General features: G+C 42.1%; 1 protein-coding gene across 20 annotated transcripts in view; it reads right to left on the bottom strand.

The window, feature by feature from the left end:
- The window catches only part of mark3a (MAP/microtubule affinity-regulating kinase 3a), a 52,269-nt gene that overhangs the window by 3,359 nt on the left and 22,347 nt on the right, over nt 1-26,563 (bottom strand). For 3 of the 20 annotated variants that reach the window (XM_056393108.1, XM_056393114.1, XM_056393110.1), the window contains exons 6-16: nt 26,020-26,090; nt 24,374-24,430; nt 21,098-21,334; nt 20,700-20,840; nt 17,464-17,563; nt 13,004-13,116; nt 12,310-12,457; nt 11,447-11,664; nt 10,916-11,019; nt 7,529-7,801; nt 5,576-5,602 (exon numbers count right to left, since the gene is read on the bottom strand). In XM_056393108.1, the coding sequence (XP_056249083.1) occupies nt 5,576-5,602; nt 7,529-7,801; nt 10,916-11,019; nt 11,447-11,664; nt 12,310-12,457; nt 13,004-13,116; nt 17,464-17,563; nt 20,700-20,840; nt 21,098-21,334; nt 24,374-24,430; nt 26,020-26,090 (1,489 nt within the window). Of the gene's footprint in view, nt 1-2,084; nt 2,133-2,342; nt 2,423-3,179; nt 5,603-7,528; nt 7,802-8,300; nt 10,351-10,915; nt 11,020-11,446; nt 11,665-12,309; nt 12,458-13,003; nt 13,117-17,463; nt 17,564-20,699; nt 20,841-21,097; nt 21,335-24,373; nt 24,431-26,019; nt 26,091-26,563 lie in introns of those variants that run through there. The other 17 variants (XM_056393111.1, XM_056393117.1, XM_056393116.1 and 14 more) reach the window with 13 other exon arrangements.

Below are 26,563 nucleotides of genomic sequence, written 5' to 3'. Positions count from 1 at the left end.
CGCATCTCATGGTCTTCTTAAGATGAAATTTGTCATGAACACTTAAAAAAAAATGTATGCGATCAATTCACTGAGGAATGAGATGCAGTTAAAAGCTCTATAACTTGTTACAAATTACATCTGAAAAAAAATATATATATAAATTTGTTAGTTTTTATATGAAATTAGTTTAGTATAAATTTTGACAACAGAAATGTTTATTATTATTGCAGAGCTCAATTTAAAATCATTATTACCTGATGTTTTTCCAGATGTTTTTTTATTGTTTTTGTTATTTGCTTGTTGTAGTTTTTTTCTGTGACTATATTTTAAGTTTGATTGTTAATATTTTTTTGTCTCTAAGTGATTTTGAGTTTTAAATTAAATAGTTTACTTCACGTCAACGCTGGAAACTATGAAAAAGCTACGACCACGATGCTCATTAAAATGAAGATAAAACGTGTGTTCATGTGGATGCCGGTGTGTACGACACACACACACACACACACACACACACTTGATTGCAGCTTGTTTGGGTCGATGCAGATGGGAAACGCTCCCTGCAACAGGAAGCTGGTGGAAACTCAGGCTCTAAGAATCAAACCAAATGTTCCCCGACAAACATTTGTCCTTGTGACTGAAGCAACATGTTCGGCAGCTCAGCAGAAGTCCTGCAACTGTACGCTGCTGTATTAACTGATAATGAATGAAAATATGGTAAAACAAAGTCGTAATGTCATAAAATATGTCTTCAGAGAAGTTTTCTTGGTCCTGGACATTAATAAGAACTTGAAATGTCCTTATAGTAACGTACGACTACATGACGTTTGTTTACTGCTTTATAAAAATGGAACACAAGGGACTTTAAGTGTCTCTGATGTTTGTTTCTAAAATGATCAATAAGAGGCTGAGCTCAAATGGACTGGCAGTGTGATGAACTGTGGGATATTTTGGAAGGAGTAGGACATTTAAAAAAATAAAAAACTGTGTTTGTTCCCCTCATCCGTCTTATCTGTCTTCTTACAAGTATCTCTTCTGTATCTGCCTGATTTTACTCCGGGGACGTGTTGACGGAGAATATCTCACACCCTTTAGTCTCCCAGCTGTTTTCAGAATCTGGTCGGGACCTGGTGATTAATAATGACGGCGTCTACAACTCTGCCGAGACACCTTCCACTGACACATGTCCAGGCTGCTGTCCCTGCATCATTTATGTCCTGGGGTATAAACTCAACTTTATAACTTCTCTTCAAGCCTTATTTCAAAGTCTGAAGATTTAAATAATTCCTTGAGATCAGCTGCATCAACCACTGGGGTCAAGATCTGCAAAATTAAATATTTAACTGATTTATACATCGATGTGATAAAGAACTTTGATTAAATCTGATCAGTCAGACAAAATCACCCACGTCTGTGTAGTTAGAGTTTTGTGTTGCTGGAGTTTTGACCTCTTCAGACTATGTTCCTTCTGCACACTGGTAGCAGGCGAAGTTGTGCCAGGAATCGCTCCTCTGGTTATTTTATCCATAAACAGATGTGGCAGTAAATTTGTGATAAAAAAAAAAATACACTCCGAGAGGATTTTATCCATATCACTCACTCCTTGTCAGGGCTGCAAGAAAAGAATAATTTCTCTAAGGAAAGTAAAACCAAAAGAGAAGGTGCTAATGTGCATCTATGTTCATCTGCATTGACTTAAACTGGGTAAAACTGTTCAACAGACAGTGCAGAGTCTGAACCGCTACTCTCAAGGAAAATGTCTGAGTAATATCACAGCAGATTAGATTAAAAGCAATAAGCAGTAAGCTCCCTGCTCCTCTGACACGACGGAGAACAGAAAAACAGGACGGGTGGAGGAGGAAGTGACTCCAAACTCCTGACAGCTTGAGGGACTTGACAAACAGGAGGACGAGTGAACAGACAGGACCGACAGCAGGTCCTGGGTCGGCCAGAGAGGCTGTGAAAATCACAAGACCGAGGGCGGGCGGGGGGGTGAGGGAGAGAGAGAGAGAGAGTGGGAGGGTGGGAGAGAGGGGGTGAGTCCCTCCACATAACTGACACTTTTGTCTCAGAGGAGAGATTGAGGGATTGAAACAGCCCCTTACTCTAGATCTTCATCTTCCTACAACTCTCTATATCTTCTGCTCCTGAATCTGAAAGAAAAAACGGGAATCTGAGGAGACGGCGAATTTTTCTCAATGGACACATGACAAGAAAAAGAAAGAAAGAAAGAGGGAAAGAATATTTGAATGTATGACATGATGACAGGCCTAAAAAGAAGAAAAAACATGGAAGGATGACGAGAAGGAAGGAAGGAAGGAAGGAAGGAAAGGCTGATAGAGACTGGAGGGCAGAAGACTTACTAAGGGTCTTTCCTCCCTGGGTAGAAGGGATGGCAGGCCCTGTTTTGGCCATCTGCCGTTTGGCCGGGTCAATACTGACCCTAGGCGGAGAGGAAGAGCAGCAAGAGGTCAAGGTTAAAGGACACAGGAAGGTTAGGAAGACAAAAACACACAAACTGTGAGGAGAGGAGTGGAGGTGGGAGCGGGACGTGACTGAACCTAAAACGTCCTGAGAGGAGGAAAATGATTAAAACTCCTTGTTGTTACGTCCCAAAAATGTGATGAGAGATTTATAGAAACGTACGGAGGCTCAAAACTGACTAAACGTGGTGAAAGGTTTTTCAGACGAGCCAGAAGAAGAACTGAGTGCATTAATAAATAATATTATCAATTAAATAACTGCAAAAGAGCGTAAGAAGAAACATGAAGCTTTATACTTTTCCTCTAACCTCCAGTCAGTCAGTTAGGTGTTGACCTGATGGTGGCGCTCTTTGGAAAGTAAGAGGATCAAAGTTAAAAATCATCCTGCGGGGAACAGGATGAAAAACTGCTTTCAACATTTTTCGCTGCTTTCTAATTAAACAGATAATTGGGAGGATGATCAGCTAATTAATCGATAATAAAATAACGGTTGTCCGGAGCAGTGATCGGTCCGGGACAATGAAGAAGTTGAAAAATAAGTTTAACTAGTTTAAGTTAAACAGAAGAGTAAGATATTTTAAGTTTTCATGATTTCATCGATTAATTGGAGGAAAACGTTAAAAGTATTTTGGTTTATTTAAAAACTGACTGAAGGTTAAAGGAAAAGTATTAAGCTTCACGTTTCCTTTTACGCTCCATTTTGTTTATTTAACTTACACTATTATTTACGTGTGTCTCCAGTTTTTATTTTCTGACTCGTCTGAAAACATTTCCCTCGGCGTCGTCAGGTTCAGGGCTCCGTAGGAAATGAGGACAAACACAAAACCAAAGTGAGGTGATCAGAGGACTGTGATGACACATAACACCAGAGCTGAGAGACACGAGGCTCTGGATGGTGATGATGATGATGAGGAGGATGATGATGATGATGCTGCTGCCAAAGGAAGAAAACTGTTTACAAAGCCGCCACCAGAGGGCGCTGCTGAGCCTCGAGACGGCGCCCTGCGAGGGCCACAAAGCCCCGCCGCTGTTCTGAGGCCACAGCTGATACTGAGGACGCTTCGATCACGCCGATCTAATCACTCAAAAAGAGTCTGTTTGGTTTTATATCAGTGTCCTGGTCTGATGACGGATCAGTTTCACACCCTGACCCCCATCAGTGGGTGAACTCAACTGACACTGACCCGACTCCTTCAAGCACCCACATGAAACCACAACTATTTATATGATAAGCGTACTACTGTTTTCAAAACATTAGTTTGAAAGAGTTCAGAATTTACCGTTTTGTTTTGAAAAATTAAGATAAATTTTTCATATTTATTCATTTGTATTTCTCCTGTAAATTTTCTGCATCCAATACGATTTTGTGAAGATTACCATGGTAATATTGTTTTGTATACTTTATAGTATTTATGATGGTTTACAAGTCACATGACTGATCAAAAGGAAACCGTTAACGACCTCAGACGCCTGATGGGAGACAAGATGACTGTCATGTCCTGGATAAAGATGAACTGAGGATCATCACAGTTCTTCTTAAAGATGATTCACCAAAGCCCAGAAACCCTGATCAATACCTACAACCTTTTCCCAAAACACAACAAACAACAGAAACGGGACAAAAGTATCGACCAGCAGATATTTAAACTTAAGTGACTACAGCCGTTAAAGTATATGCACAGCAAAGCACAACGAAACACAACACCCACTGGATAAACCAACCAACTTCTACACAAACACGACGATCTGCACAGAGGCTGAATTCACACAAGAACAAACACAAGTCAGATTTTTTTATTTTTTTTTTATAGCTCTCTGTGGCTCGGACACTTTCTCCCCTTCACCGTCTGGAAACAGGAACAATCTCATCCTGCGTGATTTCTTCCTGATTTTAACAGCCAGGAGAAAAATCACTTCTGAGCCAGAGAGAGTTAAAAAAAAAATAATAAAAAAATATAAAAATAAGAATCTGTTTTATGGTGAATAATGCAGCAGAGTAACGTTAAAAGCTCCGTCTAAAAAATGTGCAGCTTCAACAGCAAAGAGAGAGAGAGAGAGAGAGAGAGAGAGAGAGAGAGAGAGAGAGAGAGAGAGAGAGAGAGAGAGAGAGAGAGATCAGTCGTTAACAACAATCGTTGTGGCGAGAAAACAAACCACAATCAATGGCAGCTGTAAGAAGCGACCCCATGCATGCACTGGCGATTGATTAGTGGCAAGCTGCTCTGTCGTTGCTGCTGGTTAATCGACTGATTGTTCGAGGAGTCCGGGCTGCTCTCCCAATCAGCCTTTATCCACTCAGACCAACCACAGCCAGTGAGTACGTTTACACACACAGAAACACACGTTAAAACCCGATTAATGCAAAACTCAGCTTCCTCTTCTTAGACATTAAGAACAATTACATATGTTTTTGTTTTTTGACTTGTCCTTTTTGTGTTACATCCCCCTGTAAAGGAATAGTTTGACATTTTATTTGCTTTCTTGCCAAGAGTTAGATGAGAGGATCGAGGTCGCCCTAAAGAAGAGCCAGGAGCTAGTTAGCTTAGCTTAGCTTAGCATAAAGGCTGGAAACAGTGGGAAACAACTAGCCTGGCTCTGTCCAAAGGTAACGAAACAAGCTAACAAGCGCCTAATTAACACGTTACATGTCATTAGTTAAATGAAGAGCCTTCAGACAGAGGCAGGACGGCTGCTGCTCCTTGTTACAAGTCTTCGTGCTTGTGGCTGCAGCTTCATTTTCACCGCACACACACTTGATATTTTCATCCAACACCCAGCGAGGAAGCAAAGAATCGTATTTCCCCTGATGTCGAACTAATCCTTTACAACTAAAACTAGCTCTATCCATAAATTAGACCATGTTAATTTGGATTACAGGGGTAAAAGAAATCATGTCACAAATCTGATCACATTAATCTGATTATAACCCGTGTGTGTAAATGCACCCAGAGAGAGTTTTTTGTTCTGCTAAGCGATGTGTTAGTTCAGTGCCAGCAGCCCCACGCGTCTGTAGACTTTCACAGGAAGTTTCTCAGTGACATTGTTTTCACGTTATTTTTTTTTAATGTTTTTTTTTTTTGGCACAGAGCGAAAAGGCAGTACAAGAGTCCTACCTTTTGGTAAACCTGAATGACATGTTTCTACAACAGAATCAGACAAAGAAACAGTGAAAATGGTGAAGGAGAAGTGAGAGGAGGAGGAGGGAGGAGGGAGGGAGAGGGAGAGGGAGGGGAGGCATGAGGAGTCTGAATGAGTGAACAAAAATGGGGTGATTGGAATCATCAACAGTGAAAGGGAAGATTCATCTTTTTTTTTTTTTTTTTTTTTTCCATTGGTTATCAAATGATTTCAATTCCTCATTTTAGGTCAGTCATTGCAGGAGTGAAGCCGCTGGCCTGGCTGCCGCCGTCAGAGACTTTTCATGCAGAGAAAATGTGTGTCCGACGTTTTTTTAATCAAATACAGTAACAAACCTAAAACTGGGAATTCCCACAAAGTGGCTTAATTACACTAAACGCCAATGATTCACAGTTAGAAATGTTCTGTTCCTCCGCAGCTGGATGGAAACGGTGACACTAAACTTGTGTTTGGTGTTTGGTCCAAACCAAAGAAGAAGAAATAAAGTTCTGTTGTTGCTGCTGCTTTGGTCTGGTTCATGTTCACACTGACAAACATGGAAGTTTCAAAGCACCACATGGATTTGTGAGTGGAAATCAAACTGGTGTGACTCACATCAGGTCACGCTACACTTTACTGAACCTGATGCGTTTAATTATTTCCTCTGACGTCCTAAAATATTACGGGGGGGATCGTCGACAAACTGCTTCTCACAGAAAATCCTCACACCTACATGGCGATATGTTTTAAATAGCAGTTTAGCTTTTGAATTCATACCCGTAATAATAATGATGCTAATAATAATAATAATAATTATAAATCCTGTGTCTGCTTTGCTCTCACCACAAAAGAGTCGCACTTATCGGCTTCTCTCGGTCTGGTGGTTTAGTCACACACCAGTTTTCACACCAGTCTGAAAGAACCAAACTGAACCTGTTTGGCACATTTGTGTCAGAACAGACCAACCACAGGATTTTCTAATAAAAAAAATCTAAAAAAATCAAAAGCTAAACTAGTATTTAATCTCTCTGCCGATCGTGGGAAGCGTTTAGATGGAGACCTCCCGCTGCGTTAGACATTTGAAAACCGTGGCAACACATCAGCAGAGCAGATATTTTCCTTATCAATAAAAAAGTTATAACAGTTTTTGTTGTTGAGTCCTACTCCATGTTTTAGCATTAGAGCAGTTTTTCATTTAAAAAAAGAAAAGCACTGAGTGAAATGAAGCCAAGAACAAGAAGCCACTTTTTTTTTTTGGTCCTTTTTCTACCTGTTTGTCGATATTCATCATGTTTGAGATCTAAAGAACTCGGGTCCTGCGGTCACACAGATAAACACTGACCTCCGAGCTGTATGTGATTGGACAGTGTGAACCTGAATGCACCATGAATGCAAAATGTCACTTTCTACTTTGATTTAGACCAAAGGATTTTAAAGGTTTTATGCTGCATGAAAAGATGTCATCGTGAATATTATACGTTGTTAATTAGTCACATAACTACAACGGACTAGAATGATCTGTGGTATTATGGTCCAGGTACCGGTTCTGTCCCGGTTCCTGGACCATAACATCACAGATTTCAAAGTTATGGCTCAGTCAGAGTGTTTCAGTTCTCTGTGGCAGGCAACCAGGCAGTGACAGATAAACAGTTTAGACTTAAGAATAAATCACATCGTACAGGACAGTGAAGTGTTCCCCCAGCATGTAATTAATCATCCTAACTCTACAAGGCACTGTGTTGATTGGTTTCTAACTGGAACAGACAGAGTCACAGGAGATTATACTGTACAGAGCAGGGCTGGAGTCTATCTGCTTTCTATTTCAGTGCTGAAGTCGTGGAAAGGTGCACATGAATGATTCTTCTTCAAACTGACTGAACAGAAAAGGAGCTAAACCCCAACCCCGTGGCGTTTTTTTTTTTTTCCTGCCGTGGTGTTTCCGCGCCTACCTGCGGGTGAGTTTGGAGGTGAGTTTGGAGAACAGGTTGCTGGTTCCACGGCTGCGGGTCTGGGAGAGAGGGGTGGCATCGTGGGAGAGGGTGGGCGAGGCCGGCGGCCCGTTGTACGTGGCCGTGCGGCGGTCCCTCAGCTGGCCCCCGTGGAAGGTGCTGCGGCTGGCGGTGCCCCGGGGGAAGCGGAGGCGGTCGGGCGTGGTGGCGTTGGCGATGCTGTGGGTCGACGCCACCGGGTTCCTCTGGCCGCCGGGCGACACCGCGACGCTGCTGGAGCGGAACGGAGGAGGGAGGAAAGTGGGAAAAGTTACGACGTCGTCAGGGTTTAAACGCAGAAACTGTTTTTCCACTGCAGACGTGTACTTCACTGTACCTGCACCAGTGTAGGAAATCTTTTATTCACAAATCAAATCAACTACAGGGTAGACATCATCATCATCTTCATCTCCCAGATAATAACCAGACCTGATCAGTGTTTCAGGAGAAAATGTCAAAAGCTGCTGCAACTGATCCAGAAGCAGAGTGCAGGTACACAAGTAAACTACTGCGATGGAAACACCCTCCAGAAGGTTTCATCACATTTCCCTCCTTATCTTCACGAAGAGTTTTTTGTTATTCCTACATGGATCTCTAATGTTGCCATGATGGGTTTTTAGGGAAATTAATCTGGCGTGTTAAGATGTCAACAGGGCGTGAAATTAAATAATCAAGACAAATGTAAATCTCAGCAGCTGGTGAATTGAGTCGAGATCAGATTAAGATGTTACACTTTTCTTTTTTTAATGGCAGAAACGTACCGTTATGTCGAATAAAAAATAAATAAATTCCAATTTGCAATGAAAATATTTTACCTATAGACATGAAACTTAAAATGCTGGTTTTCAACCAAACGAAGCCGCAGAGGCTGAAACTAAAAGACGAATATAAAGTGGCTTTTATCCACCCAATAAAAAAAATGAATGAGATGCAAATTGTTTGTTCGATTACTGATACTCCACCTTTAATGTTTAAGTGAATGTTGCACAGCAGAAATGCAGAGGTGGAAAATGAGGCAGAAAACTAAAGTCATACATGGTTTTTAATTTCTGCTTTAATACGTAACCCAATTGATATAATTAGAAATGAATATCTTCTAATAAGATTAATATTTGTTGGGTCTGTGTAGCCTTCACTACATATCATCTCTATCTCCTCATTTCTTGTTATTTCTCTCCATCACATGACGTCTTCTCTTTCTGACTATCCTTGCATATCCTCTTTTCGCAGTGGTGGGGAAGTTAAACAACAAATAACTTTATTTTAAAACCTCAACACCACATGAAATGTCCATCCATCATCCTAATGTTGATTCTAATAGAGCCTGATGCCTTTTTACTGTTTGGATGAAGCTTTGTGTGTTTGACCTTCAAAAGTTTCTGGGCCAATGCAAAATGATTGTTCCTCAAACTGCAGGTAAAGTTCCTACAGTGGAAACAGGACCACGACATTTCAAAATAAAACATTTCTTTGATCCAATTCACCAGCCAGAGAGAGATTTAACAGCTGGAGCTGAACCAGCATCCAGTTGTTGTTAATTCCCACCCTGGACATCAAGCTCTTATCAATGAGGAGTGAGTTGTGTCCCTGATCAGTTAGAGTCTAAACAAAAAACAGACGATGGTCTGAGGGTGTTGGGGCAGCAGGAGGAGGGGTTGGGGGGGGGGGGCAGCGGAGAGCGGTGGAGCTCGGCCATCGAGTCGCAGACGAACAGGTGAGGGATCCAGACGGAGAAGATCAGGGGTCATAGTTTAAAACAGAGGATGGAGATCGGGAGCAGAGCTGAGACAGTTTGTTATTGCAGATGTCTGCAGCGGAGCAGGAGGTGCTCCGGCGTGTGGTGGGCAGAGAGATGATGCAAACATGGAAAAATATTATCACACACAGAGTTTAAATGCTCGTCTGTCAAAGCGTGGCAGCTTGATGTCAGTGTGTGGATACATATTTTTCTCTACTTGTGCCTCCACTTTCATCAGTGTCTGAAATAAAACTCAGTCTGTGTAAAACTCTGACGTTCAGCTGCTGCACTGACGCACATCACATCTGAATATCTCCATGGGGATTTTAACATTCAACTGTTTATGGGACGTTTCTCCCAATAACATAAACTTTCCTAAGTGCTGCTGTTATTATTGATAACACTGTATTTCTATTATTATTTTCACTATAACAATCAGCGGTATATACAGCTGTTCCTGGTCCGTCTCTCTCTCCATCTTTCCCCTGCAAAGTGCCTTGAGAAAATGTGTTTGGTGTAACTAACAACTCTTTATTCAGTGTTTCACACAGGATCTAATTCTGCAGAAAACTAATGAAGAGAAGGTGGTGACATATTTTTGACTGACGCATATGAATTATCTGAGTTCATCTTTACAAAGTCTTCAGTTTTACCCGCTCTCGGCTGATGAACATTTCAGACACCGACACCATAAAAACAAGTTGGATGCACACGATCGCCACTGGTCTCTGCAGGAAATGTGTCCATGGTTTAGTTGGGGTGTTACAGAGTGTGAAGCTGGCCGGATGTGTGGGTTAGCGAGGGGCCAAACAGGGGCTGAGACATGAGAAGAGACAGACAGGGGGGTTTGGAGGCCCTGCCGTCTTACTTGGGCGAGCAGTAGTCCAGAGCGTAGTAGGAGTGGGGCAGCGTGGCCCAGCCTGCCTGGCAAGCGTACAAAGGGCCGACGGTTTGATACCTCAGCCGCACCGAACTGGACGAGGCACCGAACACAGCGGCCGCAAAGGCAGAGGAGGGGCTAGTGGCACAAGCCATCTCAGTCATGCTGGTCATGCCACAACGAAAAAAACAAAACAAAAAAACAAAAAAAACAAAACAAAAAAACAAAACAAAAAAAAAGCCCCACCCCGAAACCACAAACACACAGGCAGAAATGAAAAATAAGATGATGAGAAAAAGGGAAAGTAAATATAAGACAGAAAGAAGGAAAAGAAAGAAATAAAATAAGGGAGTGAAACAAAGGAAATATGGTCTAGGGATCCTGTCTGGATTTTCTTTTAACAATACATGAGAGAATCTGGACCTAAAAGTCAAAACACTGTCATTAGAGTTCAACCAGTTTGAGTTTAAAAGGCTGACGCCGATATTTTTGTATTGATTTATATTTACAAGCCTTGAATTTGACCACATTTGTGATCATAGGGAGGATTTGGGGATTTTTGTTGGGTTGAAAAAAAAAATTCTAAAATAGCATTTAGACCATAACGGAAAAAATAAACATACAAGCTTCAATAACAGGACCCACAAAAATGTACAGGCTCAATGATCTCATTAAAGACGAGCTCCTGAAACAACAAGTAGGTCGAAGGCAGAAAACCTCCTCCTCTCACCTGTTCTCCTTCCCGTTGGGAATGACGGAGAGGCGGTCCGTGTTGTTCCTGTCACTGCAGACATACGTGTTCCTCCTGGTCATCCCTGCCGACGCAGCGTTATTCTGCAGCGAGAAGGAAACAGCTTGTCTGATACTGCATCAATACAGAACAGCTTAGTTTGTGCGTTTCAAGCGAAAATATTTGATAAATGTATGTGAGACTTTGAAACAGCAACATGATGACTATAAAATATGTATAAAAAGGTCAAAGAATTAATGTCAGTCAGTTTAAAACCCTTCCTCCTGAGTCTTTTCACTTCTCTGACTGTGTGGAAATCAGATAATTTCACATCACAGATGATGAACAAAGACAATTAAATGTGTCTTACAGGTGAAACATGAGACTGGATGTGTGGATGAGTGGATTGAAGAAGAATAATGAGTGTTTATGAAACAAAAAATATCTAGAGAAAAGCGAGAAAGCAGGAGCCACTGAAGTCGGGGTCATCAAACCGTATGTAAGTGAGTATTTGCTGATAAAGTAGCTCACACTCGGGCCGGTGGTGGCGCCTTTCCTGCGGTCGGGGATGTCAGCCTTGTTGGGGTTGTTGGCGTTGCCCAGCAGAGGGCTGGAGGGCGGAGCGCCGCGGCTCCCCGGGGTGCTGGGTTTGCGGAGCTGGACTCCGCCTTCCTCCTTCGCGCTGTTCTCCGATGTGGTGGTCTGACTCCGCTTTGGATGAGCCATCCCCGGAGGGACGTTCTGGCCGACTGCAGAGAGAAAAGAAGAGGGAGGCGACGTGTGACGGACGACTCGGAGACGCTGTTTGTACCCGAAGCGGCTTTTTTAAAATTTATGTTCTAATTGATCATAAAAATAACTATTTGTTGCAGCTCAACTGAACTGCGTCAATGAGAGAATATCTTGTTGTTAAACTGCAATATTGCCATTTCGTGTCTGAAAAATACATAACTAAGACTGAAAATACCACAGTGCTCCTTAAAAGCGCGGTGAACAATGCTCGTGAAGTGCCGCGTCAGAGCCGGAGCTAAAAAGCTTCTACGTGTTTAAGCTGCAGATCTGACGGACAGGAAGCAGCACAAACGGGTTATTAAAGGTTATTGACAATGCATTATGTCACAGTGGACAGCACGGAGCTGTGCAAATAAGCCAGAGGTTAAAGTGCCTCCGCCGTGTGACTGGTTTGATTTAACTGCTTTTATCCGCCTGACGACCACTGACAGAAACCAACCTTTATTAGGAGGGAAAGGCTCAGCAGAGTCTGAGCTGTGTGTCCTGAGAAATAACATCACAGCTGCTAAAAGGTGTCAAATAACAAGTAATGCCGCCACATTTACTGTAAAACAATAAATGTTTGATATTGATGTTTTTAAAACGTGCAGTGGCCTCCTCACCTTGTTCACTGTAACGCCTCTGTTTGTGGTTGGAGGAGACGCTCCTCTGGACTTTGAGGTGGGAGGGCGACTGGCCGTTGAGCTCGCTGTTGGGTCTCGGTTTGGCCAGAGAGAGGTTGCTGCTGGAGGCCGACTCGCTGGGCTCCAGCTGGAGGACACACACACACACACACACACACACACACACACACACACACACACACACACACACACACACACACTGAGTACACGTCCCACCTTCAGACTGAATCTGGCTACCAGTGCGTTGATAATTTACAGAGTGTGATTTATAGTTAGGTCAACAGCAGACTGGAGTTAAAGCTATTTTAGGGCGAAGTATTGTGTGTAAACGAGCCTTTTCCAAACTTTCTTACACCGATTCATAATATGAGGCTGCACCTGTGGAGAACATCTTACGTCTATTAATTAAGAAGCTCTACTTTCACCCAAATTACATTCTGTCTCCAGCTCGGGTCATTTCACGATCTGCAAGTTCTGTTCGAAACTTAAAACTAAGATACAAACTGTGTCCTGAACAGCAGCATGAGATCACAACATGCAGATGAAGATGGGTCGACCAATTTCTGATTAAGGAGGTTTAAAACAAACATCTCCTCCCCTCTCTGTTGTCTTGGGCAGTAAAGATGAGGTGATCCTGCGTAAAAAATAAAGTGTGACGACATGATGTTTGTACCTCAGAGGCCTTCCTGCCCAGCAGCAGGTAGGTGGCTGTGATCTCGTCATACTTCATCTTGGCCAGAGAGTCCTGGATCTCTTCCAGGTTGTAGCCCATCCCCACCATCACATCTGCACACACAGAAAACATGTTGTTTTTTTTTTTTCCCCCCATTTCACAAACTAAATAATTCACAGATAATGATCATTAGATGAATTGATAATGCAATGAATCATTAGTTGAAGCTTTAGTGCTACATTTCCAACAGGTGTTAGCTATGGAGGATGACAAATAATAATGCTACAGCTTCACTGCAGCACCTGCACTCGTCGTGTTGGTTTTATTTTCCAGAGCTCACTTGTCAATCATTTTAAAGCAGTTAAATTATTATTCATACATTTTCCTGGGGGCTTGAGATTAATGCTTGTGCATGTAAAAGGAGTCAGGCAGTGGTAATCAGCCCCCTGCGCTCCAGTTCTGCCTCCACCAATCAGAAGCAGAAAGACATTGATTTCAGAGGGTGCGTGAGAGCACATATTCAGTACACACACCCATACACACACACACACACACACACACACACACACACGAAACCCTCCCAAATCGTCCGACTCACGTTTGTAGCAGCATGAAGCAGAGGAGTGTTTCCTGCTGCAGCTCCACCCTTTAAACATTTATCTGTGTGTGTGTGTGTGTGTGTGTGTGTGTGTGTGTGTGTGTGTGTGTGTGTGTGTGTGTGTGTGTGTGTCCCATCAGGCGTCCTACGAAGGCTTTTATCCTTTCAGCTCCACACTACTCTCCCTATCAATGTTTAAAAAGACTGTACTTCCTGAAACATGGCGGAGAACGTTTCTAAGGAATTCAGATTAGATCTTCAGAGTCGGCGCTGGTCTCTGAGCGAAGGTGTTAAAATGACTCACGAGCTTCATAGTGACCTGTAACATGCTCCGATTTCCTGCCAGTTAATCAGTCTATCACGGCAGGCTGTCGTCTGTTTTCACCACGTAAACCTCACCGTCTGATCGAAGTGTACGAGTGACTGGATGAATCCGACAATCTGCTGTGTACTGTCATTACATCATCAACAAGTAATTTAATTCAAATCAATTAAAAGCTGCAGATTGTGCAGAATGTGATACAACAAAGGTTTTTTAATTATTCTACATCATTAAAATCAAAAACCTTAAGAAATCACTATCATGTAAAAGGAGTAAGGCTGGGTATCGAACTCGAGTATCAAAGAGTAAATGAGTAAATCTCATCAGCGTCAGTGAGCCAATCAGCATGCAGCATGCTTGGACCAAGATCTAATAACACTGGTGATTGGCTGTTTATCTACATGAACAGGTTTGAGTGTGTAAAGAGACCGGATTTCAAAATAAAACTGAAATTCGTAAAGTAATGTGTATTTTAATTTTCTTTTCTGTTAAAATGGATTTGATAAAATTGGTATCTAAAAAAGTCTCATAAAGAATCAGTATCAAAGTCGGGTCAGTACTGATATGACACCCGACCTTAAAAAGGAGTAATGTCAGGTTAATAAAGGTTAAAGGTTAGTATAGGTCAAATAACCAAAAAGAAAGACACTGAGTCACATTTACTGTTTATAAACGACCATAAAAACATCTTGGCAGTCAGTACATCCAGTAGCCACCAGTGTTTTTAACTTCTGAAAAAACAGCGCCGCCGCCATCTTTGCTGCAGTTCAAACGCTGTAATTTTCCACACACGCTTCATCTCACGTCTACATCTTCCTGCAGTTTAAACAGCTTTTTTATTACACTGTCAACCAACCGGCTGCCGTGTGCCTTTGCTCACAGATGCTACCGGGCAACAGATGTAACCAGCACGACTCTGACAAGACGGTTTTCTTGACCAGTCCGACCAGTGTCTCTGCCCAGGCTGCTGGTTTAGAGTCCGGCTGCTGAACAAACAAATGAAAATGACTCATCCTGTCTGAGAGAATTTTTCTTCCTGTCGGGGTGGACGAGCCTCCCAGGCATCGTCCTGATCATCACATCACACTGACACTCTGAAGGCCATACTAATGCCATTAGTTTCACTGGGTTAACGGCTTTACTTACTGACCAGCGTGGAGGAATTCTCTCCGGCAGACATGACAAATTTAACTAAACTAATAAAAACACACTCAACATGTCAGGATTTCAAAGCCCCTATCGGTCTGCTTTAGCCGGAAAACTGACACGTGAGTCGATCTCGACTCCTGTGTAACATCAGGCTTCAGAGACGTCAGTCGGAGCGGGAACAGAGAGAGAAACGAGCTCCGCCGCTGTAACTAGGCAGAATCTGTTCTCATCCATCTCTACTCTCACTCCTTTCTCATCTTTCTCACCTCCACCCTCCAGCTCGTCAACACTTCTCTGCCTCTCAGTTCACTACTGCAGCATGATGATGCTTGTTTAATAACTTTCCACTTTAACCGTTTTGTTTTTACAGACGGAGCTGCAACTACATTATTTTAAATCATAGATTCATCTGATGATTATTTAATCCTTAAGTTTTAAAAAGTTTAAAATAAAGGTCAGAAAATGTTATTTACTTTCATAAAAGAGAAAGAAAATCTTTGACACAGAGAAAGTTGGGAACTTCTGGCATTATTAAATTAAAATTAAATAAAAAAATTACTTAAATGATTAATATACAAATGATATTTAAAATAGCTGCAGATTGATTTTCTGTTGATTGATGAATTCAGCTCTAATCTCCTCAACCACTTAAGATCGGCTCAATCACAGTGTTTCCTGGTTTAATAAAGTGATTTTATTTCCTGTGTCCACGAGATGATAATTAATTAATCCACTAATTACCGTGCTCTTCATTAGGCAGAACAAGATTTCTCATCTAATCTCTCTAATGTATTGAACCTTGAGCTCCTGCAGCTCTTACGTTGATCAGACAGCGGCCATGTTGGAAGTGTTACAGAAATGTTACGAGGTCCAACATGTAAAACTGCCAACGCGTTTACGTAACAAGGTGCATGTCTCATCTGTTTTTCGAGCCACTGTTCATTTCCCTGCTGCCTGAAGTCACGACACTTGAAAGCATTTCGCTGTGGAAAGCCCCGTTCGGACTGGATTCATTTCTCCAGGTGAGGTGATTTCAACATCACCTGCTGTTTGTCAATGCTCCTCCTGTGATTTAAATCCAGTCCGGAGCCACATTCTTGTGTTTTACTATTTCTACTTTGCATTTTTAAATTCAACCAGTATAAAATTTGTTAGTTTTCATCAACATCTGACAGATGTAAACATGCGAACACCGACATATTTGGGAACCGGTATGATGACGGAAAAATTTAAGCCATTTTGAGAGGAAGAGCTATCGCTGTTGTTAATGTCAGCTACAGGCTTTAAAATCTTCTATTTGTTTACATTACTTAAAATTGTCGACATTACACATATTAGCTATTAGCTATTAGCAGCCCCTGTTTGCAACGTACCCACAGATGTATAGAAAACATCTGGATCATTTTGATACTGATAAAATTTAAAAATGAGACAATGCTGAAGTTCCAACGAGTCTTTTCCTGATCTTTCTACATGGGTTTAGGGATTGTTTATTCACAATGAACATCTGAGATCATGACATCTACATATGTCTAAGTCCCACTGAATGACATCAGTATGTGTTTCATGACCGTGCATTGAGATTCGCCTCACACAGTGACTTCCCCTGAGGAGGCTTTTGTCTTTCTTTCACGTCTACAACAGACACAAAGCTGGAATTTTCTCGATGTTTAAAATTCAGAACGACGAGCTAAATAACCAAAAAGCACAGTAAATATTTAATTCCACTCCTCCCCCTGGAGTGACACCATCTTCAGCTTGTCATTTAGGGGAAGGTTTATGTAACGTTTTATATGCATTATTTAGAATTCAGGGGATTCCTCAGAAAGATAAAGACCTCTCTCTCTCTCTCTCGTTGCCTTCTACATCTTTCTTCCTTGGGTGACTGGGAGTTCGCACCGGCACATGTGCATCGACAGCCAACCCCAGCTTCTGTTATGCAAGTTCTCACCCCCCCCCCCCTTCACAGCTTTCATCCAGAGCACGACGGGGAGGCTTCACTCTCTCTCCTGTTGTCTCTTTGCATGCAGCAGCACAGCTCGCGTTTATTTCCTCATCGCCGTGTTTCATCTTTTCTTTCAAAGCTCTCCAGCTCTGAAATAATGAGACCGCCTCTGTGCTGCGGAGCTGTGGCAACGCTAGCGTTTAACGCCTCACGTCATCTTCACATCGCCCGACGAAAACCACAAAGATTTCAGTTTTTTTCCCCGTAATAAATGAAAAGCAGAGGATGCTGATTTTATTTCGATGCTTGTGCACTTTCTCTGATTGCACAACCGGGAGTCACAGGCGCGACGGTCATAACGCTCGCTAAACACTTAAACGACTAAGCAAACTTTTCTTTTGTGATTTTACCTGCAACATTTAGAAGTTTGTTTTTGTTTTCTTTACCTATTCTCTTCTGATCCGTGATGTCCAGCTCTGGTTCAGTATAAGGCTTGAGCTCGTCCTCCTCAAATCCTGCATTGATCCATCGATCCTTCATGATTTGCTGCGAAAACAGATCGAGACAGTTAGAATCAGTTTTAACATAAAGAGACGTAAAACCAACATTTTATTTGAAGATTAGCCTTTTAAAAAGGATTATTACAGCTGGTTTAAGCTGGTTTAATAATGTCTTCGGGATGAGTTTATAGTAGCTGATGGTGGATTTTTTTTTGGTGAATGCTGACGGATATTTGAGAGTAAACAATTTAATAACAATATATACTGATTGATTAGTGTTTGTACTTAACATACATCAGCATTTTTGACATGGATTCTTTTAAGTTACTTTTCAAAAAGGGACATTTTTAACTATGAAACAGTTTCTAAATGATCTCCAACATGTCTGTGGCGTTTTCTGAGCTGCCATTTCAAGTTATTTACTCATGGGCACCTGACTGTTGTTTTAAGACTGACTAGGAAAAACTGTGAACTTGTCCTTTAATTACAGTCCCTTCACTTCTCTTACACCTCGTCTCTCATTGTGTTCTCACTGAGAGCGACGATGGCGGTGAGCTTAACGTTCACAGTGGAAGTGGCTTCACTAGACGTGTGGCACTAAAAAGCAGCAGAATTTTTTCCAACTTGCATCATGTTGGTTTCTCTGTCAACGACTTCGACCAGCATCATAAACTTGCAAAGGGAAACACAAGCAGCTCGAGCCGTCCAATCACAGCTCTCGAGGTCCAGATGACGGCCATAAATTACCTCAACACATCGTGTGGTTTGCTCCTAATATATGTTTGTGTTCTTAAGTCTAGTTGTATAGCTTTTATTTTGGTATTTCCTTTATTGTGAAAGGAGGGGATGGGGACAGTGTATTTAGAGTTGAGCTCTTACTTTGGCTTCATGAAAAACTTACAGAAAGAAGAAGAGAGAGGAGGGAGGAGACGGATGTGTAGCCTAGATTACTCTCCTGACATTTCACAGAAACATCCATATTGAACTGTGCTGCACTTCATTTGTTTGCACCTTTATTTTTTTTTAATTTGCAGCTGATCAATTGCTCTCTGGGGGTTTAAACGAAGACCGAGCCAAACTAATTATCACTGATCATGTTCTGATGTAACTGGAGGTTATGCCGTTATCCAGGGCAATCGTGTTGCATCAGAGGTGAAAACATGTGACCCTCGGAGTTAAGCAAACAACGTTTAGCTTAACTCGCTTACATGCATCTCCACAGGATTCAATAAGATGCGATAAAAGTGATTTAAAGCAACTGAAAGATGGAAATCAGCGTCTTGATTAAATGGCTCATTTAAAAAAAAAAAAAAAAAAAAAAAAAAAAAAACATAAGACTTCCTTTACAGCTGATCCTGTTCAGCTGCTCAGGAGCCAAAAATAGAAGAGAAACTGAAAAAATGTTTCACGTGTAGAAGGTGTGATGCTGTGTGTCACGTCAGGCGGCACAGTTACAGCTAAAAGATAATCATCAACACTTTTCTGCCAACGTGATCAGCGACTGATCTGTGGAACATTTCTCTGTCCTCTCTGCCTCTTACATGAAACACTGACTATTTTCATCGCAGCAGATGTTCTCCTTGAAATGAAATGTCTAAATATTTCTGCTATTACCCGGAAAATTTAATTATTATACATATTTTTTTATTAACTTGTATCTGTCGGGACAATTTGAGACATTAGGACCTTCAGTGGACTTCACTGGAGCAGCAAGTCCGCAGTCACATGACTTTTCAGCCATGTTGATTTGACTTTATAAAAAATCTACTATTCTACTGATGCGTGGTTCATTTTCTCATGTACAGTAACGAGCCGTTCTGATAAAAGATGAACTCTTTTTGTCTTTCAAGCCTGGGGACGATGCGTTTTTTAGCTTTTTGCGAAGTGAAACATCAGCAGACCTGCACAACTTACAAGGCTGAATTCTGCATTATCTATAAAAAGTAGATTATTAATATTTCCTCATACAGCCTGTATGACTGTATGAGGAACTGACTGTATATATTACAAAGGGAATACAAACAGTCTACTCAGATTGTTCTAGTTTAATAAGTAGTCTGAACTAAAGTTTGCTAACTGATTCACCCGCTCTGTTTAACCTTAACATCAGTCTGATATCTGCAGACCGTTCACTAGCTGGCTCTAGTTTCCACGCAGGAAGAGAGAGACTGAAAAAGTCAGTTGACTCCTTTACCTCTCGTAACCAGATGTGATGCGGAGCAAAATTTGCTAATCTGTCCCTCTCGTAAATATAGCTGTTAGATCCAACTAGCCACCTGGAGTCAAGGCAGTCCTCTAAACTGTGACAGGTCAGCATGCAACGATACTGCTCACATCACACTTTACAGGACCGTCAAGACCCGAGACAACTAATCCAGCCAGCTCTCATCCTTTTCGTTCACGTTGTAATGACTCGATATTAATGAAAAAACTAAACAAATATTAAAAATAATCACATTTAACGGCGTCATACTGAGTTTTCTTGTGTATCCTTGAGGTCCAACAAAGATGCTGAATCCATTTTCTTCCTCAGCACATTTTCGAAGACGTTTTTCTTAACATTTATCAAATTGTAAAATGTTTTCCTCCATGTTTGTTTGCTAGAGGCAGATTAGTTCTTCACTGCCTTTGTTACCACATCGCTACGTCCGTTTGCATGTTACAGTCGCAAACTATTAATCAAGGTCAATCAATGGGACGTCATGAAACCAGTGGCAGGGTGTGATGGGGCCTCGGTCCTGGCTCACCGCTCTGGCTTTGAGGTGAACTCAGTTCTACTTTTTTTTTTTTTTTTTTTTTTTTTTTTTTAGAGGAATCGACTCAGACTAAGTTAAGTTTTATGTTCTCCACTGAAAACTGTGAGGGATCCTGGACTCGTGGATGAAGGCAGAAAAGTGAACAAGAAAGACAAATTTGGTACAAACACGGATGACGATGCATTATTCATGGTTACAACATCAGGAGGAAAGAGGAGAGTGTGGGCCCGGCGCACACAGAAAACAGGACGCTGTGGGCGTCGGAGGAGATGATGCGGGGGGGGGGGGGGGGGGGGGGGGGGGTGCAGGGACCAGGAGGAGGGGAGAGGAGGGGGGGGGGTTGTTGGAGAGGTGGAGGATAGATGACATTCTCCGATGGTGCAGACGTGCTCGGGGAGAGTGTTAAAAACGAAGAGGTATATTTACATTTTCTGCGTCCTCCCTCACCTCGAGAGTACCCCGCTTGGCCGGGTTGAGCACCAGGAAGCGTTTGAGGAGGTTCTCGCAGTCTGTGGACATGTAGAAAGGGATGCGGTACTTCCCCCGGAGCACACGTTCACGCAACTCCTGCAGAGAGCAGAACGGCAAGCAGAAAGCTAGAGAAACACTGAAACATGCCAGACTTGTGTCAGATTTGACGACTAAGGTTTCTGATGCAGACAGTGGGTTCTACTTGCTTCGTAATGCTTAAGAGAACCTGGAGAATGTAGACACGGAGAAAAAATACAAATATAAAGCCAATTAAACTTTAGGACCTAGGGTGCAGGGGCTTTACCTGCAGTATTATGATGCCAGTAAATCCACACATCCACACATTACCCCACCTTGAGGTTCTGTCCATCGAAGGGCAGCGAGCCGCTGACCAGCGTGTACAGGATGACCCCGAGGCTCCAGACGTCCACCTCCGGCCCGTCGTACTTCTTCCCCTGGAAAAGCTCCGGCGCCGCGTACGGAGGAGAGCCGCAGAACGTGTCCAGCTTGTTGCCCAGAGTGAACTCGTTGCTGAAGCCAAAATCAGCGATCTTGATGTTCATGTCTGCGTCGAGGAGCAGGTTCTCAGCCTGCAGACAGACACGCAGAGGTCAGCGGTTATGATCCTTTTTATCTACAGTACGTCCGCACAATAATAAATCATATATGAGCTCATTAGTTTTTCTTTTTCAGCATTAAACTGATGGACACTGACTAAAGTCTCCCTCCCATCTGATGATGATTCATTCGATTTCTCGGGCAGTGTGGTGACTCAAACCGAAGGTCAGCAGGGTTAGAGGTGATTATAAAAATGAACTGCATTCATTAGTGACAGATTACATGGCTTCTAACAACATCGTGGCAACACTTTATTTTCATTATAAATTACTCTATCAACTATTTTTACTTAAAAAAGGAACAGTTTGACATTTTGGCAAATACTCGTACTTGTTTTCTCCGCCTGGCCAAGAAATAGTCCAGCTCAAAAACCTCCAATAAAACAACAACTTGTCTTTTTTACACTTTGGCTTCTGTGCGGATGAAATAAATGATATATTATATGTTAATTAGTGAGATTTACAGGTGCTGGCAGACAGATGAGATTAGCTTTAGACAGAGCCAGGGAACTGCTGGCTGCAGCTTCACGTTTACAGTCATTTCTTTATTTGCTTACTAAACAAAATGGCACAAAATAATGAAAAACATCCATCACACATTCTCAGAGACCGAAATCAAACGTGTTTCTACCAAGAGTTCAAAAAACCCAACGATGTTCGATGTAGAATGACATTAAACAGAGAAAAGCAGCAAATCTTCACATTTGAAGGTTAATTTTTCTGTCAATCAAACAATCAATTATTCATTTCAACATTTGTTTGGTGCAGTCTGGTCTAATAAAAACAGTAAACGTCTCCTTTCCGAATGAAACCGCTCAAACAGAGATGAAGATTTCGAGTCAAACATCTGCTCTCACGCAGCTGTGGGCGAAAGACTAATTAGTCAGAAGCTGAAACAGAGCGAGCGGAAAAATCCATCGAGCCGGAGGATTGGACTGACATCCTGAGAGGCTTTCAGCTGCATGGGGGGTAAACAACACTCGCCAAGATGAGACTGACCGTGATCAAGACCAAAGAACACATTAAATCTCAGTGGATGACACTAGTGAAGTCAACATCTCACAGAGCGGCGTGAGGAATCCTGGTTTGTTTGATGGTTAAACTCGAACTGCGGACACTGACACCTGTCCTGGTTACACACGAGGAGAGACATGCGTCATATGCTGCATACGTAAAGCAGGGAGAGAGGGGACGACTCCTCTCACGTGTCCCTCCGCATGGATCATTCATGAAGCTCTACAGAGGAAGCAGCGCAGACGTGCAGCCGCCGGCAGAGCGGATACACGGGCTTCTCTTCGCCGAGCGACTCCCACTGACGTCAAGATAAAAATACAGACGCATCAATATTTAAACCTGGAGAAGTAAAGTGCCTCACGGCCTGCGAAATGGAGGAGGTCGATTTACACTACAACTGCCGGTGTGACGCAGAACATGTGAGCGACTGACACACCCACGCCGACTGCGGTGTAAATTTGAGGTGGTCTTAAAGCGAGTGGAGCCTCATTAGCAGCATATTCAGTGGGAATATGGGAGATAAGATGACAAGTCATAAAACACGCAACACTGATGTCAGCTCTCTACACTGTGACCTTTCTGTCCAATATGAGTCAGAGGGAAAACAGCCTCAAAAGGTGGAGACACCTTTGAGGCAACTAATAAACACACGACGATGTGCATCCATTTTAGTTCTGTGATGCAAATCGCCATAAACACGAAGCTTCTGCAGCCTGGACATGGAAATTAAAACATGCACAAAATCTCCGACATCAACCACAGTAACACTCACAGATATAATCCATCTGTGATGAGACTGATACATCACACATCAAGATATTTACTGGCTGATATATGTTGTCAGTTTGATGACTAAGCCTGGAAACTAGTTGATACTGATGAATTACAAAGGTTTGATTTCAATTATCTGAGATAAAAACTGAAACAGAAAACAAATCAACCGAAACACAAATTCCAAAGAGAAACGTGCAGAAACAAAAAATATAAAATCAAATAAAATAAATGGCATAAAACACAGGCACAACTGTATAAAAAAAAACTGAAAGTTAATTTATCTTATTTCCATTTTGGACTAACTTTTTATTTCTTTGGTTTAGCAACATGTTCAGTGGAGGTTTCATTCATTAAGGCTGCATTTGTGTCTCTATTTTACCCATATCTATTATTTTCACTGTTGACTAATCTCAGTTATTTTCATGATTAATTGTTTGCACAGTAAAATATCAGCAAAGAGTGAAATCCCAGGGAACTCTAGCGGCCTAATGATTGAGGCTCATGCCACGTGGCTGCAACAGCCATTGTTTGATTCCCAGCCCGGGGACCTTTGTTGCAGGTCATTCTCTCTCTGTCTCTCTCTCTCCACATTTCCTGCCTCTACTATCAGATAAGGGCGAAATGCCAAAAAAATAACCTGAAAAAACGCCTATCTCTATTGCCAAAAGCCCAAGTTGGCGATCAAAGAACATTCAATTTAACATCATTAAAAACCAAGAAACAAAAAACACATTCAGAGGCTGAAACCAGGAATTTGTGTCATTATTGTTTAAAAAAAAAAAAGGACGATCAATCACTCATCATCAAAATAGTTCCTTGACCAATTGTTACAGTTCAATTTTTTTTAAGTTGAATGTGTGTTTTCATTTATGCTTGTTTATAATAATACACTTTCCAATCACGGTCACTGCCGTTTCAAATCTATTATTATTATTATTATTATTATTATTATTATTATTATTTGGGATATTTCTGACTCTAAATAAGATAAATGTTGTTCGACTCTAAGGAGAAATAATTTCTTCACGTCTTTCCACCATCATTTTTCCCAGAAGGCCTGAAATCCAAAGAAAACTGATGTTTCTGCGATAACGGCTGCAAACTCTTCTGAACGTCCCGTCATGCGGCTTCACTGCAGAGAAACTGTTGCCTCAGCCTGTTCCGACATCATTTTTCTGCAGCTACCGACTAGACTACAAACCAGTGTGGCTTCTCTGAACTCACCTTGAGGTCTCTGTGAACAATGTGCTTCTGGTGGCAGTACTGCACCGCCGATACGATCTGCACGGGGGGGGGGGGGGGGAGAAAAAGACAAGTTGAGTTGAGTTAAATGTCTGGTGTGTTCTCAGACAGTGATGGAGGATGTGGTGGAGGAGATGTGGTTGACACTAACAGGAAAGACAGAACATAACACAGGTGGGGCTAAAGACATCAAGAGGGTGAGAGAACAGCAAATTCATCTGTCACACAGGCCAATAACACAACGCACCAACTGTGATGTGTTTTAAATATTACACATGTGGCTCCGACATTCACTTACTTCAGTTTTAATCCTGGATGTTGTGCATCTTCAGTTTCACTTTAAAACTAGGTGAGAGGTTCGACTCTAAAACTAAGACAACCACACTTTCCATCTCTGTGTAGAAACCTGACCAACAACACGTCTGAAGAACCTGTTACTGAAGTGCATTTTCCATTTTGGCTGAAGACAATATTTCCTAATCTGCACTTGCTGTATCCACACCCTCAGATATATCGACTTAAGAACAAAACCCATGAAAACACACATGGTGTAAGGCACTGCTTTTAAATTCAAACTGTATATTGATTGTACACAGTCACCAGTGACCTAAGCTCTTACCCTTGCATTATAATGGCATCACAATCATAACGTAATGTAAAAGTTTAATGAACTAAATGAGGTAAATCTTTGATTGAACATGTTGAACAAGCAGCTAAACATCTGCTTATTGCTGCATGTTCACGATAAACATGTTCTCTTCATGATAATGTATGAATAGTGCTATACAAATAAATTGATTGTTGAATCTGATCAAACCACACCCACACAGTCCTGATCAATCACAGCAGACAGGTCTTTAAGAGTTAAACTCTTGATAAAATAATATCTAAGGATGATTATCTCTTAACTTTAACTGTTATTGCTTCATACTGAGTCATAAATGTTTATGGTCACATTAGGCCTCTAGTCGACCTGATGTGATGGGATCTGATGTGGGTCGTACATATTAAGCAAAGCAAACAACCACAAATAGTAAAAGTGTGTGTGAGTTATATTGTGTTTCATGTTGTACCAAACATGGGAGATGATTTCATTGCTTTCAAATACGGCGCAGTTTCTTTTGGCTCGAGTTGAACAAAAGGTGAACGACCAGAGGCCACGGTTCAAAACTGGAACAAGAAACACGTGCTCAGGCAAGTTCAGGCTTCAGCTGCAATGAATAGGAGCCATTTTGAATCAAACTGCAGCCATGTTCCTTCGTATATAAACGTGTTTTAATGTCTCGCTGGCGTGCGGCTGCTTTGCTTACAATGACAACCTCACGACGGTCTCTCGCATGAAGGTCTTGATTAACGCTCTCTGCAAGTTCTGAATGTTTGACCAGTTTCTCATCTTCAAACAACAGTTTGACTTTGGACTCTGTGTGTGTGTGTGTGTGTGTGTGTGTGTGTGTGTGTGTGTGACAGTCATTGAGACATAATTGATGGGGAAGGAGGAAAGTTTGGACATTTCTTATCTGCCCTGCCTGTGGGACAGATAAGAAGGCTGCTGAGGACAGGAGGACAGGAGGCAGAGCCGGGAGCAGAGGTGTGAAACCAGAACACTGCAGGGGAAGAAAGCTGGGTACCTGTCTAAATTTAGCCCTGGCCTCTTTTTCCTTCATTCTTCCATGTGCAACCAGGTAGTCGAACACCTCTCCTGCAGAGGAAACAGAGAGAGAGAGAGAGAGAGAGAGAGAGAGAGAGAGAGAGAGAGAGAGAGAGAGAGAGAGAGAGAGAGAGAGAGAGAGAGAGAGAGAGAGAGAGAGAGAGAGAGAGAGGATTAGACAAAGAGTCAGGTGCTGGAGACAGAGAGAGAAACAAACAGTGAGTCACAACTTGTAAAAATAAGCAGATAAAAATAACTTCGACAAATTTTTCAACGCAGCTGGCCTGCACCGGCACCCATGTGCATGGTTCGAGGGCGTTTCTTGACCATATTGAGACGAGCGCGGCGCCGCTTCCTCCACACTGAGCCTCATCCTGGAGGCACAAAAGCTGCTGCCGTGCGCTCCAGCAGCAGCAGACCTCTTCCCTCGGCCGAAACGTGACTACGCTCACTCATGTGCTAATTGAGCTGGAGTGGCTGGCGTGCATGTGTGCGTCCATATTGAGGCGAAAAAGAGGAACTAA

The sequence above is a fragment of the Seriola aureovittata genome, chromosome 13 (assembly GCF_021018895.1).
Source record: "Seriola aureovittata isolate HTS-2021-v1 ecotype China chromosome 13, ASM2101889v1, whole genome shotgun sequence".
In the NCBI taxonomy this organism is placed as follows: Eukaryota; Metazoa; Chordata; class Actinopteri; order Carangiformes; family Carangidae; genus Seriola; species Seriola aureovittata.
This window is presented reverse-complemented; position numbering and strand designations above follow the sequence as displayed.